Source organism: the organism of the source record quoted next, unplaced genomic scaffold, assembly GCF_019419815.1.
Source record: "Pyrus x bretschneideri cultivar Hongxiangsu unplaced genomic scaffold, Pyrus_bretschneideri_v1 Contig43, whole genome shotgun sequence".
Taxonomy (NCBI): domain Eukaryota; kingdom Viridiplantae; phylum Streptophyta; class Magnoliopsida; order Rosales; family Rosaceae; genus Pyrus; species Pyrus x bretschneideri.
Window position 1 is genome coordinate 2,966,471 of NW_025999757.1, and position 13,926 is coordinate 2,980,396.

Consider the following 13,926-nt stretch of genomic DNA (forward strand, 5'->3'; position numbering starts at 1 on the left):
ACATAGATGTCACATTCCGACCTGAGTTCCCACCACATCCAGGACTCGACTCTACTGTAGCACAATATTGTCCGTTTTGGGCTCCGACCACGTTTTCACGGTTTTGTTTCTGAGAACTCACATGAGAACTTCCCAATGGGTCACCCATCCTGGGATTGCTCTCGTGCAAACTCACTTTAACTTCGAAGTTCTTATAAAGCCCGAAACCAGTGAACTCCCAAGAAACCTCATGCTAGGTAGAAATGAAAATATACATCTAAAGCTTACGTGATCCTCACCCCTGGGCGATGTGGGATGTCACAATCCACCCCCTTTAGGGGTCCGACGTCCTCGTCGGCACATTTCCGACCAGGGATTGGCTCTAAGACCAAATTGTCACATCCCGACCAAACTGACACACCCCGACCTAAATCGAGGCATGTTGGCCGTCACGTGAGAGTGACGTAACAATGTGCACAGTGCGGAAACAATAATGATATAGAGAAATACGAGTGAATAAAAACCAAACTACTAAAAGTACTAGCTAAAATAAGGTGCTAGTGTGAGATTAAGTGTGAAATACACAACCAAAGTATAAGTAGCCTAAGTGCAGTCCAATAGGACGAATACTAATTATACAATACTAAAGGTGGTCCTACATTAGTGATACTTTGTCAGAACTGGCTCGACTCCACCGTAGCACAATATTGTCCGCTTCGGGCCCTGAACATGCCCTCACGGTTTTGTTTCTAGGAACTCACATGAGAATTTTCCAGTGGGTCACCCATCCTGGGATTGCTCTCATGTGAACTCGCTTAACTTCAGAGTTCCTACGGAACCCGAAGCCAGTAAGCTCCCAAAAAGCCTCATGCTAGGTAGAGATGAGAATATACATATAAGGCTTACATGATCTTCACCCCTGAACAATGTGGGATGTTACATAGATATCACATTTTTTTTTAAATATAGGAGGTATCCCATAATACATTGGTGACAAACTAATCTTCTTTCTCATTTAATCCCAGTAACGCATATCGTACTTTAGTCAAACGGTACGTAAAATCAAAGCTAGTGCCAATGCATTTAAGAGAGTTCGAACTCGTGTTAAGGGTCATATTTTTCTTGAAGGAGGATGAAAAACATGAGCAATTTGAAAACGTAAACACGGGTGGATTGGTAATATAAGGTGAATGGAAATAAGTTAAATTTAGACGACTTAATTCATGTATGGAGTATTGGTTGTTGAACTTTGGCTTAGTTGAAACTTTGGTTTCTGAGCTAACGTTCATGAGTATTAGTCCTTGAACTGTCACAATGTAGATTAATGATCATTTTAAGTAACATAGTAGAAATTTCATCCAAAGTAAAAAGTTTAAAAGGGAAACAAATGAATAGAAATTCTAACTGAGTGGCCCAAAAGGACCATTTATACACATTGTAATAACTTCAAGGACTAATACACAACTTTTAGGTCATGGACCAAAGCTCCAATTAGACTAAAATTCTAAAATCATTGCTCCAATTAACTAAAGTGTTAAAATACTTAAAAAATCACAAAATCAGTAGAGTCTGCATGTGTCTAATTTACATTTAACTAATTCATGTCATATAATTGAGGATGTTTGTTTGGATGACATTTTATTTGACATATAGGTTGATGATGTTTGTTGTATTCTTTGTTGGGTTAAAATCTCAGTTTACTACATTTTTTTAATTTTTAACATTTTATGCATTAAGTTTTTTTTGTTTCAGTATGGTACCTAAACTTATAATTCTAAACACTTTCATTCATCCGTTAAGTTTTCTGTCAAAATTTCCGTTAACTGATGATATGACGACTGCGTAGACAGTGATTGAATGCTGCGTATCAATGCGGGACCCATGTGAATATTAAAAAAAATAAAAAATTAAAGTTTGTTTCCCTTCCACTTCCTTTCTTCCTCTGTCGCTATCTCTCTCTCTTCCTCCCTCTTCTAAGAGAAAACCCAGCAGCCATCAAACTTTCCCACAGACCCAGCCCCGTGAGCCGTCGGAACAGCAACTTAACTGAAACAGAAACAACATCCCTCATAGACATACAGAAAGAGAAAGAGAGAGAGAGAGAGAGAAGGCCACACACAGAGCTTCAAAGCCCTACAGCGGTGGCGGAGGGCAACGACGCCGAGGGCTTTGGAGACTTCATGTTCGTCATCGCCGTTGATCCCAATCCTAAGATGAACAGACGAGACTCCGACAGATCGAGCCAGATCAATGCCCGGGTCATGCTCTCCAATCGGAATGGGTCAGAATTGAATTTGGGCTCCGGCGGTCCTAATTCGACCAAAAACGGGTTGAATTTCATTGCAAATGGGATGGATTTGAAATTTGACGCTCTGGTTCAGGAAGGAAATGGGAAATTTTGTGGTTTGAAATTGGATTCGAATGGTTTTGATTTGAAATTTGATGGTGTGGGTTCGAATTCGAATACAAGTGTGTTGAATTCGAGTTCTGGTTATCCTAGTTCGGTCAAAAACTGGTTGAATTTCAGTACAAATGCATTGGATTTGAAGCTTGATCCTCTGGGGAAGGAGGGGGAAAGTGGAGGATATTGAAGAGGAGGAGGAAGACTGCAGGGAAGCGGGAGGGGGAGGCCAAAATAATTTTTATTTTATTTTATTTTTTAATTTTTTAATTTTTTTTAATATCCAATAGCCCATATTAGCATGTGTTCCTACATTATTGTTTAAATGGATGTCACGTTATCATTTCACAGAAATTCTAACGAAAAATTTAATAAATATATGAAATTATTTTAGAATTATGATTTTAAATATCAAATTAGAATAAAAAAATCTTGACATATAAAAGGTTGAAAAACAGAAAAACATCGTAGTAATAAATTGAAATTAATCTTTATTTTATTTTATTTTGTCGTGCGTTGAATTTTTCAGATAACTTGTTCTTTTTTTTGTCGAAAGCTTGTTCTTCTTTAAGACGCAATGTTTGTTCATGATAGTCACAATCGGGTCATAGAGTGTTCCATGTTTTTGAGGTCCCATGTATACTTTTGAAATTACGGTTCGACCAGACCAATACAAAGAAAAGTTATGGACATTTCATGTGTAATGTAAAGTGAGAGAGGAGGTCATAAGGGTAAAAGAACCAAACGACAGATTATCGTATCTTCAATCGTACGATGTATTATTCGGTGCTGGAACTAGTTTGTCCACATCTCTCCACTGCATCACCTCACTCGCACGACGATTCAATCTACGGTATACTCGCTCCCTCATCGCGACACTTGTTCAAATATCTCTAAAACGATTGCCCTTGAAGTAGCTGAAAATTACAGAAATGGTTTTCAGTTGGACAACCAGACAAGTTAAGTGGGTCCGGTGCAGAGCTGGAGGATGAGATTAGCAGATGACCAGATCAGGAAGTAGTACTTACTTGAACCGGATTTACCGTAACATTTTTTTACCAAGTAGCATATTGATATACGTAAATAATACCTTATCAAACTTATAGCCCAAGGAGGAAGAGCAAGAGGAGGGAGAAAGAGAGAAAAAAGGAGGGGGAAGAGAGAGAGAGAGCGTGCAGAATAGTACAGAGACTGGTGGCATTTTGTGAAAAAGGCTGACACCGAAGTTGACTCTTGTGTACGGATTGTCTACTTCACAAGGAACTTGAACTTATTAGTCATTTCATATTTTGTTACGATAGTGATATTCACGCGTATATTTTTTTACTTTTATAAATTTTTGTTACTTTGTTGCTGTTGGTTATTGTAATTTATTTGATTTTATGATTGAAAATTAAGAAAAATGTGTGAAAAAAATAAAAATAAATGTATAAATAATGTTACTCTTTTATTATTACTACTTTTTTAACGATACCAATATATATAACATGAGTATAACAACACAAATACTACGACGCTATGAGTGCTATAGAAATAATGTAACTCTGTCTTAAACTTACTCACTGCACTGCATTGACTGCCAAATTAAGGAGGGGGTTGGTGATGGTGAATTATTTAAAATTTACACTCCTTCCTCTTCACTATTGTACAAACAAACAGTCAATGCCCATCGTGTAAGTTAATTTCAAAACACTATCTTGTAAGTTGCTATCTTATTTTAATAGTACAATAATTTGAACTTGAAAGAAAGCGAAATGGAGTTTATATAATCGGCATCCACAACCTACTAATTATTAATGATATTCATAAAATTAAAGGAAGTTTAATGAAAAGCTTTTGGTACTGTTGACTTTAACGAAAAACCACATTTTTTACATTAAAAAGTCGATTCTAATACTATTCTTTTTATCTTTTATTTTATATTTATTGTTAAAACTCAAAATTTTCAAAATTTTTCATTAGTTTTCCTGAAAATTAAATTCTAATGAGACATATCTTACTTTGACACAAATATCCCAAGGCTCACCTTTAGCCCTAGCACTTGCCCAAGACTCCTCAAGGGGTCAGTTTAGAGCAAAACTAGTAGACTAAAAACTAGCCACCTACTCCTTTTTTTTTTTTTTTGAACAAACGATATTAACTACACTAAAAGAATGGGATGAGCTAGCAATAATATGATTCAAATTCATCTTTGGCGAGAACCGAACCAAAAATCTCTCACTTACAAGTGAAGAATAATACAACTAGACCATAGTACTAAGTGGCGAAATAAAATATAGTTGATTATGTGTGTTATATATGATTATGAATAAGGTTAGCATTATCCACCCATATAGCATGAATAATTGTTCACGGTTGGTTGATTAGTGCTGATGTCACAAAAATCCTAATTAACAAAAAATTTGGGAATAGTATGTCAATTTAAGGGGTTAAATTTCGCAAATAGCCCATATCCCTCTAGCCTCTCTCTTATTGCAAACCAAATACCTTGTTAGCTAGTTTCCCCCAAAAAAAAAAAAAAAACCCCTTGTTAGCTAAAATTTTATAATTGATCGTGGCCGGATTCTTAGAAAAAAAATTCAATGATTACTTCAACGATCATGGATCTAAGGGTCAAACCATGACTAAGATTCATAATTATTGATCCTTAGCTAATAATTCAATGACTATTACACAAAGAATCCAATGAAAATTCCAACAATCATCCCACTCATGCTATGGGCCGTTCCATACTTGACAAACTCTCAAATAGACGGGCTAAAGATCTGTCAACGACGACTTTCATGGAATAAAATGGCACTGCTACGGTATCCTCCGTCAACTAAATTTGGACTTCCGACGGACGTCGATTCATAATTAACACAAGAGGAAGGTGAAACCTAAATAAGGAAATTTCTTATAAAAACAATCCATACAATGTGAAACCTTCAACACGGGGACGCTTGTGGCAATGTGAAAGCTTGGCCGTGACAGCCAATAATATACAAGACAAGCTCATTTGTGTTCAATTCTACTAGCTGGGCACACGAAACTTCCACGCACCTAAAACAAAATGGTCCCCCAAGAACAAAGATATAGCACGAAAAATACAGCACGAAGCACCGATGTGGGGGCATCCTGACGAACATGCATATGAATTCAAGTACTTTGAGAACCTGTCTTACTCATTGAATTCAAGTAGGAAAATGAGCACTTCGAAAGAAATAACAACATAAATTCTGGGGACTCATGGAATCGCGCACAAAAATATAGCGTTTAACAACAATTCTGAATCCCTTCAATATGATACATCACACTTTTCCTATCCTGCAAGTATGTGACAATTGCTAGCCTTTCGATTCCAATCAATCCCCGTTTTGGCGAAAATTCTGATGTTAACAGCACCAGAGCTACGAAGGAAAAATTATGAACACGAGTCTACATGGAGCTCTGTCTGTGATGGTAGCCAGAGTGATTAACATTCATTCCTTTTCTCCTTAGTTGGGCGTGGATGTGGGGTTATAACAGAATTGAATATTAACGCATCAAGCACAACTCACTTTGGTTTGTCTGTCAGCGTTACCAGGGACTTCAGCACACCCGGACAGATCTTATCAGCAAGGGCACCTTTGCCCGAAATCACAAGGGATTTCTCCTTCACAATGCCTTGCAACCTTCTAGAGTCTAAATCAAGTTGTTCTTGTTCTGCATCCCAAAGGCAACAGCAAAAAGTTCAGAATCTTCTTTCTGAAAAATACATAAGGAAGCTACAAAGCATTCAACTTATAAAATAATATATCTATAAAACATAGAAAAAGAAAGCACAGATGAAAACTCATGAATTCTGAGAGTTCATGAGCCATGCTCCCAACTTTGGCGGTAATAAGAGACTGGACAGCAACGCAGCAATAAATATCTAAAAAACTTAACGAATTCCTCTAAGAAGCGTCAATGGTTAAGTTTGAGAAATTATGATTGACAAGCAAGAACACTATGAAGTCTGACAAATTAAAAGTTTGCTGGACAAATCCCTCTGATCTTATTTCAAATTTGCCAATGTAATCTGAAGCATAGCTTCCTTTTGTAAGCTTAATGGAAGTTGCATTCAGAAGATGGCACCTTCATGAACATCTATAGGCCTTTTAAACAAAACACTAGAGCTTCAAGAGTTTAAGAATTCATAAATAGCTCAACCAATTTGTTAAATGATCCTAAATAGTTTATGTAACCCTTTTTGCTCACAAGCGCTACTACAGTGGACATTCAAGATTATTCATTAATCCATCAGGATATGGTCACATGAACATATTGATATGTGAAAGAGTTGTACTTCTTACTGATGGAGTTGGTATATGTCCCAAATAGTTGCATAAAAAGAAAAATAAAAAGGCGGCTTGATAGAAAACCTGTCTCCAAGATGGTATGGGCAGCATGAAATGGAATCCTTGCAAAGACATCAGTTCCCGGGAACATCATCCAAGTATGGTCATTTGAGTCATGGTTGCCACAGGTAGGGCATACCTCCTTCACCAGAGGTTTTGATTGAGGCCCCCCAATCTCCTTCATTATTGACTCGAAAGGAGATGGAACGCTAGTTTTGGTTGTCCGAGCTATCTTCCTCATAGATGTAAGTGCTTCTCTGTTCCCATTCCTCACCCTGTCATTTTCAACCATCTGCGTTTTCATATAACAAACACAATCCTCCACTGTGTTACTAACAAGACACAATAGAATACATTAACTATAATAAAACTGAATTATTTCACATAGTAAAGCAACTCAACTGCACTGGGATTGTTGACCAAAAAAAAAATACACTACAGGGAATGATGGTTTAACAAAACCCAATACAATATATCAGTAAGAAAGAGACCAAGGAACCAAGGGAATTTCAAAAAATTAAGCCAGGTAACTAGATATTTCTTTTTAATGTCAACAAGTAGCTAAATTTAATAGATTAATTTTGTGTTAACAGTTTCATACAGCCTGCAATATCTAAAATAATAACCTTAAGGTTCCAATCATTTAATCAAATCATTTGTTATCGAAACTTTCCAATCCTTTAATCAAATCATTAGTTATTGAAACTTATGAAATATACTGTCATGCTTGAGTTCAAACTTTCCAACTTCACAGCTACATCTCAAAAAATTATCTTCGTTAACGGTAAAACATACAAGTCTGCAAAGAACGAGGTAGAGGTATAAACTTACCTGGTTTCGAGCTAGAAGGAGATGCTCAGCTTCAGTCTCGAGCTCAATTAAGCTTTTCTGGAACTGCTTCATGGTCTCATCCATTCTTTTCTCCTCAATAAGTATCCACCTGATTGTATTCTGAAACATAGGCCATTATATGCTATTCTTAGTCTCGAAATGAAAACTCTGTCACGGAATAGAAACCAGAAGAGTAGTCTAAACAGAAACATGCCCTCCGCTTTAAAACCCGGTCATCCCAAGAACAAACACAAAGACGAGCAAATGTGATAATATACAAAGAAAATCTAAAAACGAGTGAAGGAGAAAGAAACATAAGAATCTCATCAACTTCCCAAGCAATTTAGACATCTCCCATCAAAATTTTGTTGCTTAGACAGAAAAACATTACTATCTGACTGAAAACTGGCCATATGATATTCAAAAACAAAATATCTAGCCCTTTCTAATACACTTGAATTCAAATACAGTGTAAATATCAAGCCAACCACACCTGTTTAGCCTAATATTCAACACAAATAATCATACGAATAACACAAAACAATCAACTATCCACACTCTTAACCTCAAAAATCCGAATTAATAATGCACAAATAATAATGTAAATCCAAAAATCAGAAGCAAAATTAGCAAATGTATTGAATACCCAAAAAAACAAATCAGAGAAATACCTGATCAAAGAATGCAGACTATCGGACGATGAGAAGCGGTGTTAAACCCTAGAAGTTAAAAAGGGAGGAACAACATAAAATTGGAAAACGATGCGATTCATTTGTAATTGAGGATACGCGATGGAAATTGCAAATATTCACAAGGGTAATTTCGGTAATTTACCCGAAATACCCCCCATCCGTTTCCCCTGTCAAACGTTGGCAGTATCCTATACACGGGGCTTTACTCGGCGGTGCGTTGGAGGAGTAGGATTTGGGAAGAAAAACGATGCAGAGGTTTAAGGCAGCTTTATCGGCCGGAAACGGCGTCCACCTCCGTCGTTTCGTCCGCCATTGCAGAGGCGTATGCTCTCTCCCGGACGCCGCTCTCACCCCAGCTGATAATCTCGATCACCAAGTGAGTCTCTTTCTTCTTCTCCTCCATTACCCATTTCTCCACTCCTTCAAATTCAAGCTCGGAGACGTGAAACCAGTATCTCTGTGAGCGTTTCTCAGGTGTTGGTCGAAGGAAAAGCGTGGTCCCGAACGGCAATTCTCAACAGACCGGCGGTGCTCAATGCTTTCACGACTGCAATGGTGGGGTTTTGTTTCGTAAATTTGATCCTTTTTGTTGGGTTTTTGGAGACCCTTGATTTCGTTTGGGGTTTTGGGTGGGAACCATTGCTGAGAAATCGGTGATTGAATTGTACAGGGGACGAGATTGCAGAAATTGTACAAAAGCTGGGAAGATGATCCTGATATTGGCTTTATTGTTATGAAGGTGATTGCTTTATATTTTTTTATTATGTAGCCACTTATTTGGGTTCTCGAATGTCGCTCTCCATAGTTTAGATTAGATTAGATTAGATTAGATTAGAATGGCGCTCGAATAAAATGAAACATAAGTTACTAATTTTTCTCAAAGGATATTTGCTTAGTTGTGAACTCGTGATTACTCAAGTGGCAGCTTACAAATTGTTTTGAATTTTTGAAGGGCAGTGGCAAGGCATTTTGTGCCGGTGGAGATATAGTTTCTCTTTATCATATGATAAACAAAGGTTAGCGCTTCCAATCTGATTTTGCCATCAAGACCCAGATAACTAAATTCGCCCCATCGATAAGTTTGTGAACAAACTCGTATAGCTTACATGTCTATATTTTATGTCAAATTTGATAACTTCAGCTTTTTGTACCCGGTTTTAGTTCTTTTTCTGCTTAATGTCAGACAATTGTATTTATAACGGTCCTGATTGTGCAGGGAAAATAGACGATTGTAAAGATTTTTTTAGGGCGTGCTATACTTTTATATACCTGCTTGGTACGTGTTTGAAACCACATGTGAGTACTAATCATACTTGAATTTCTATTGGGTGAACGTGCATTTTAGGTTCTTCATCGTGTATCCTTCTTAATAAGAAAATCTTGTGAGATTCATCTTGCCTCAGTAATTATTCCTCGAGATATGGAATTTTGAATGTTATCAATTTGTGATACTCAGGTAATATTGAATGCTCTCTTATGGTCAATAGCAACTTGAGGTTAATTTCTGTTTATTTATTAGTTCATGATTGATGTCCATGCAGGTGGCTATCTTGAATGGCATTACCATGGGTGGTGGTGCTGGAGTCTCAATCCCTGGGACATTCCGCATTGCAACTGACAAAACTGTACGGACAGGGATACTTGTAGACATTATTCTTTGTTTCTTTTTCACAAATTTGCTGGCTTGACAATTGGTTCATATCCCGCTGTTCTTTTTGATTGAGGAAACCATCAATTACTTTGCTGAAGCTTCTTAAGAACTGAAAATTGGTTGAGGTGTTTTGGGGATAATGTAACACACCAAAAACTTCAAGTCCCTCTAGGAAGTCTTCAATAAAATTGATATGTTGAATCTAATCTGAATATACATCAATAACAAGGGAATCGAAGATGATTATGAGCATATAGCATTCTTAGCTTAGCCTTAAAGAGGTGTATGCAACCCAGTGTATATGTCTTGTGTCATCCCTTGCCCTGTTTAAGAATACTCCTTACAAGCTATGAATAGGTGTTTCAGTGCAGTATTGATTATTGTCTTTACCAAATAGATAACTGTTTTTCACAGCCTGGTCAGGGCTTATGCTATAAGGGTTTTTTTAGCACCTGATTTGATATATAAAGCTACCCTTTCTCTATAATCTGCCTATATGTCAAATTTGTGTGTGAAACTTGTTTGGCCGCTTGAAACGAGTTCACCTTTATTAGTATAAAAGTAAAATCATGTACCAAACAAGTGACTTGTGTTCCTAACTCTGTAACTCATCTCCTCTCCCCCCCCTATCTGTGAGATGAGACTAACTCAACCTGTGGAAATATTATGTTCAGTAGAATCAGTACAAGGCATGTGGAATCCAAAAAAAACAAAAAAAAAATCTCATATATGTCCATATTTCTGCGAATAAGTTAGGTGGAGTCAATTCAAACCTTATTGCTATGCTTATTTGAAATCCATTTGGGAAACAAGGAACCCTCACCAGTCACTGTACTGCTCATATTTGCTTGCAATTCATGCTGCAGACACGTGATGAATGATACAGCAATTTTGTAGGTTGCTTCTTTTATTTGCATGATTCAGAAGGTTTTTCCTTGCTCAATATAATAATTTTTAAACTGAAGTAGTAAGATCTTCATTTTACATTCACCGTAAGGAGATGAGTCAGATAAGCATTTGATATTACCTCTGTGTCTTTTATCAAAAGAAAAAAAAATTGAGTTTTCTTTACATTTGTCTGCTGGTAGAAGCTTTACTATTGTACACTTGCGATTTGCAGGTTTTTGCTACTCCTGAAACTCTAATTGGTTTCCATACAGATGCGGGGGCATCTTTTTATCTCTCACATCTACCAGGTCACTTAGGTATGCTTTTGTGGTTATTCATGCATGTTTAACTTGTTCATAGATTATTCAATTCGTAGTAAAAGGGGGGAAACAGTCAAGATAAGTCTGCAGATTTCTTTCTGACTGACAGAGAATACATATTTTAATAAAAATAATTCATGGGAATTCGTGAGTTTATTATGTGCAAGTCCAAAAATAATTATGTTACATACAGACAAGTTCTTGAGAGATTCCCAAAAGGATTTGATATCATCCTCAGAAGAAAAAAAATGACTCAATTGTCTTCTTTCTTCGTATGAGGTTGAGGAAGCATCTGAGTTATTTAGGCAAGGAATGATGTCGAGCAGCTGTTAAAATTGATATCATTTGCTTCTGCATTTGTAATGTACTTCAAGGTTCTAAATGTTGCTATTTCGGTCATTTTTGACAAATTGTGTAAGTTATAAATTTGTACGCAGGAGATTGTGTTCCCTCATTACTTTTCCAAATTTAGCATGCTTATGTCGTTTGCTGTTTGTAGGGGAGTTCTTGGCTCTTACTGGAGACAGGCTCAATGGGTCGGAGATGATGGCTTCTGGACTTGCAACACATTATTTGCATAGTTCAGTTAATTCCAGGAACCTTTTCCACATTTTTTGAAGTTTTAGATTGGTCTAGCTTTGTTATATAACCTTTGTGTTTTGTTTCCTTTTATCCTAGAGGCTTCCATTAATTGAAGAAGAACTTGGGAAAATTGTCACTGATGATCCCTCTGTCGTTGAAGCTTCTTTAGACAAGTATGGTGAAGTTGTTTATCCTGATGAGACAAGTGTGCTTCAAAGGTTTGTTATAATTGTATGAAAGGACTCAGATAGAAATTTAAGTTCTAAGGAAATTCTAGAATGTGTAAACTCGTCCCTGGAATCTCATTTCAAACAAATTTAAATGCATAAACTTTAAAGTTTAGGTTAAAAACATTTCGAACTGTCATTATGTACTCCTTTAATCAATATAATGGCTTTAACTCTTCATTGTCTTGTTTTTAGGATTGAGTTACTCGATAAATGTTTCAGCCACGACACAGTTGAAGAAATTATCGATGCTGTGGTAAGCACGTATCGATTTTATTAACTTCTCTTTAGTTCAGAACTGTTAAACCAATATAATATTTTAATGATAAATGAGTTTTCAGTGCTCTGATCAATTAAAATATTTGGGTTTATTGTCGTTCAAAATGTTTTGTTTCCACCTTAAAAAATGGTTACCGCATTGCCTTGAGATGGTGCTCTCGTTTTAAAATTTCTTTTTGTTTTGTTTACATTAAAGCATTTCCAGTGTCTGCGAAAACCAAATTGCTGATATGGTTCTGCTAGAATTGAACACTACTTAAAAGAGTTAAGGGATTCATTTGTAGGACCGTGTCTGTAGATTCTTTAGGTTTTCTTTCGCGTTCCATATTATGGTTGGCTCAAGTTCTTTTGGAAGATTGTAAGTTCCAACACTGACGGGTGCTTTTAATAATCACTATCAATGAATACGTTCTTGGACGGCATCTAATTGTGTGGATTAAAAAACTAATACGCAGGAATGTGAGGCAGGTAGAACAAAGGATGCATGGTGCATTTCTACTCTAAAGAGACTTAAAGAAGTCTCACCATTGAGCTTAAAGGTTTCCTTGAGATCTGTGAGTCTCTCCCTCTCTCCTTGGAAACATGTTTGAGTTGACGTTTGTTTAAACCTGTTGCATTATGTATACATATATGAGACCTGTCGCTTCGTTATTAATTGGCGCAGATAAGAGAAGGTAGATTTCAGACCCTCGATCAGTGCTTGGTTCGTGAGTACAGAATGTCCCTACAGGGTATCACTAAGCAGATTTCCAATGACTTTTGCGAGGTATAAATTCCTTCCGTTTTTTTCTGATATAATATACAGTAATGATTGGTAACTATATCTGAGTTGTTGTGGTCATTAGGGGGTTCGGGCACGAGTAGTGGATAAGGACTTTGCACCAAAGGTATATTTATTCTTTTACCGTCTAACGAAAGTGGGGTAAACAATATTTTCAGCTTTTTGATAACCAAGATATTGAGTGGCCATACTGTAACCCCAACTCTTTTATCTTTATTTCATATTGTCGATTCATATGAATCGTAACAGGATCGTGTTTCTGAAATATGCAGTGGGATCCTCCAAGTGTTGAACATGTATCCAAAGACATGGTGGATCAATATTTCTCCCCTCTTAGCGAGTTCGAGCCCGACCTCGAGCTACCGACGGAGTTGCGAGAAGCGTTCACCCAGTCCTAGATCCTCCTCCCAAGTCTCTAGTTTTATGTTATTGAAGCTGGGTGGATTCAAAGCATTTGGGTGAATTAGTATTCTTTCATGTTAGCTACTTCTTGAAATTGTACCAGCCCCTTGTTAATAAATAATAAATTTGTATTGAGATTATGACATTGGGATTTTTCTTCTTAGTTCTTTTGGGTGTTCTCAAATGCTTTCGACTTTTTCCCACCACAAACAAGCTCTAATCAACCAGACTTTAAATAAAAGGCTCTCACTATGCATTGTTTAGTGCTTAGCTGAGTTATACAAATTTTATCTCGAATACGCTTCAGAAAATAAAAAATAAGTTGTTGATTTAGTTTTTGAATTATTACCGATTAAAAATTAAGTTTCTGTTTTATATTTTGAAGAACTGTCCTTAAACTTCAATTTTCTTTATTTTGTGTTAGATCTGTTTCATCAAATTCTTTGTCAATTTAGTTATGAAAAGCTGTAAATCGTTCAATTATAAGTTTCTCGTAAACCAGGTATTTATACTTGAAAACTCAATCTAACTT

General features: G+C 36.6%; 2 protein-coding genes across 2 annotated transcripts; one reads left to right on the forward strand and one right to left on the reverse strand.

Annotated features, from left to right (window-relative positions):
- Window positions 1-5,526: 5,526 nt before the first annotated feature.
- On the reverse strand, window positions 5,527-8,384 carry LOC103962238. Its single transcript, XM_009374919.3, has 4 exons — window positions 8,244-8,384; window positions 7,573-7,692; window positions 6,766-7,033; window positions 5,527-6,064 (listed from the first exon to the last, which is right to left on the reverse strand). Exons 2-4 carry the CDS (start codon window positions 7,654-7,656, stop codon window positions 5,916-5,918), a joined length of 501 nt encoding a protein of 166 aa, XP_009373194.2. The 5' UTR covers window positions 7,657-7,692; window positions 8,244-8,384; the 3' UTR covers window positions 5,527-5,915.
- A 31-nt stretch (window positions 8,385-8,415) lies between these two features.
- On the forward strand, window positions 8,416-13,557 carry LOC103962236 (3-hydroxyisobutyryl-CoA hydrolase-like protein 1, mitochondrial). The gene is made up of 14 exons (XM_009374917.3): window positions 8,416-8,640; window positions 8,739-8,819; window positions 8,935-9,003; window positions 9,217-9,280; window positions 9,481-9,560; window positions 9,806-9,889; window positions 11,036-11,120; window positions 11,623-11,708; window positions 11,802-11,923; window positions 12,128-12,188; window positions 12,667-12,765; window positions 12,876-12,977; window positions 13,057-13,098; window positions 13,265-13,557. The coding sequence occupies exons 1-14, from the start codon at window positions 8,512-8,514 to the stop codon at window positions 13,388-13,390; spliced, it is 1,230 nt and encodes a 409-aa protein (XP_009373192.2). The 5' UTR covers window positions 8,416-8,511; the 3' UTR covers window positions 13,391-13,557.
- Window positions 13,558-13,926: the final 369 nt, after the last annotated feature.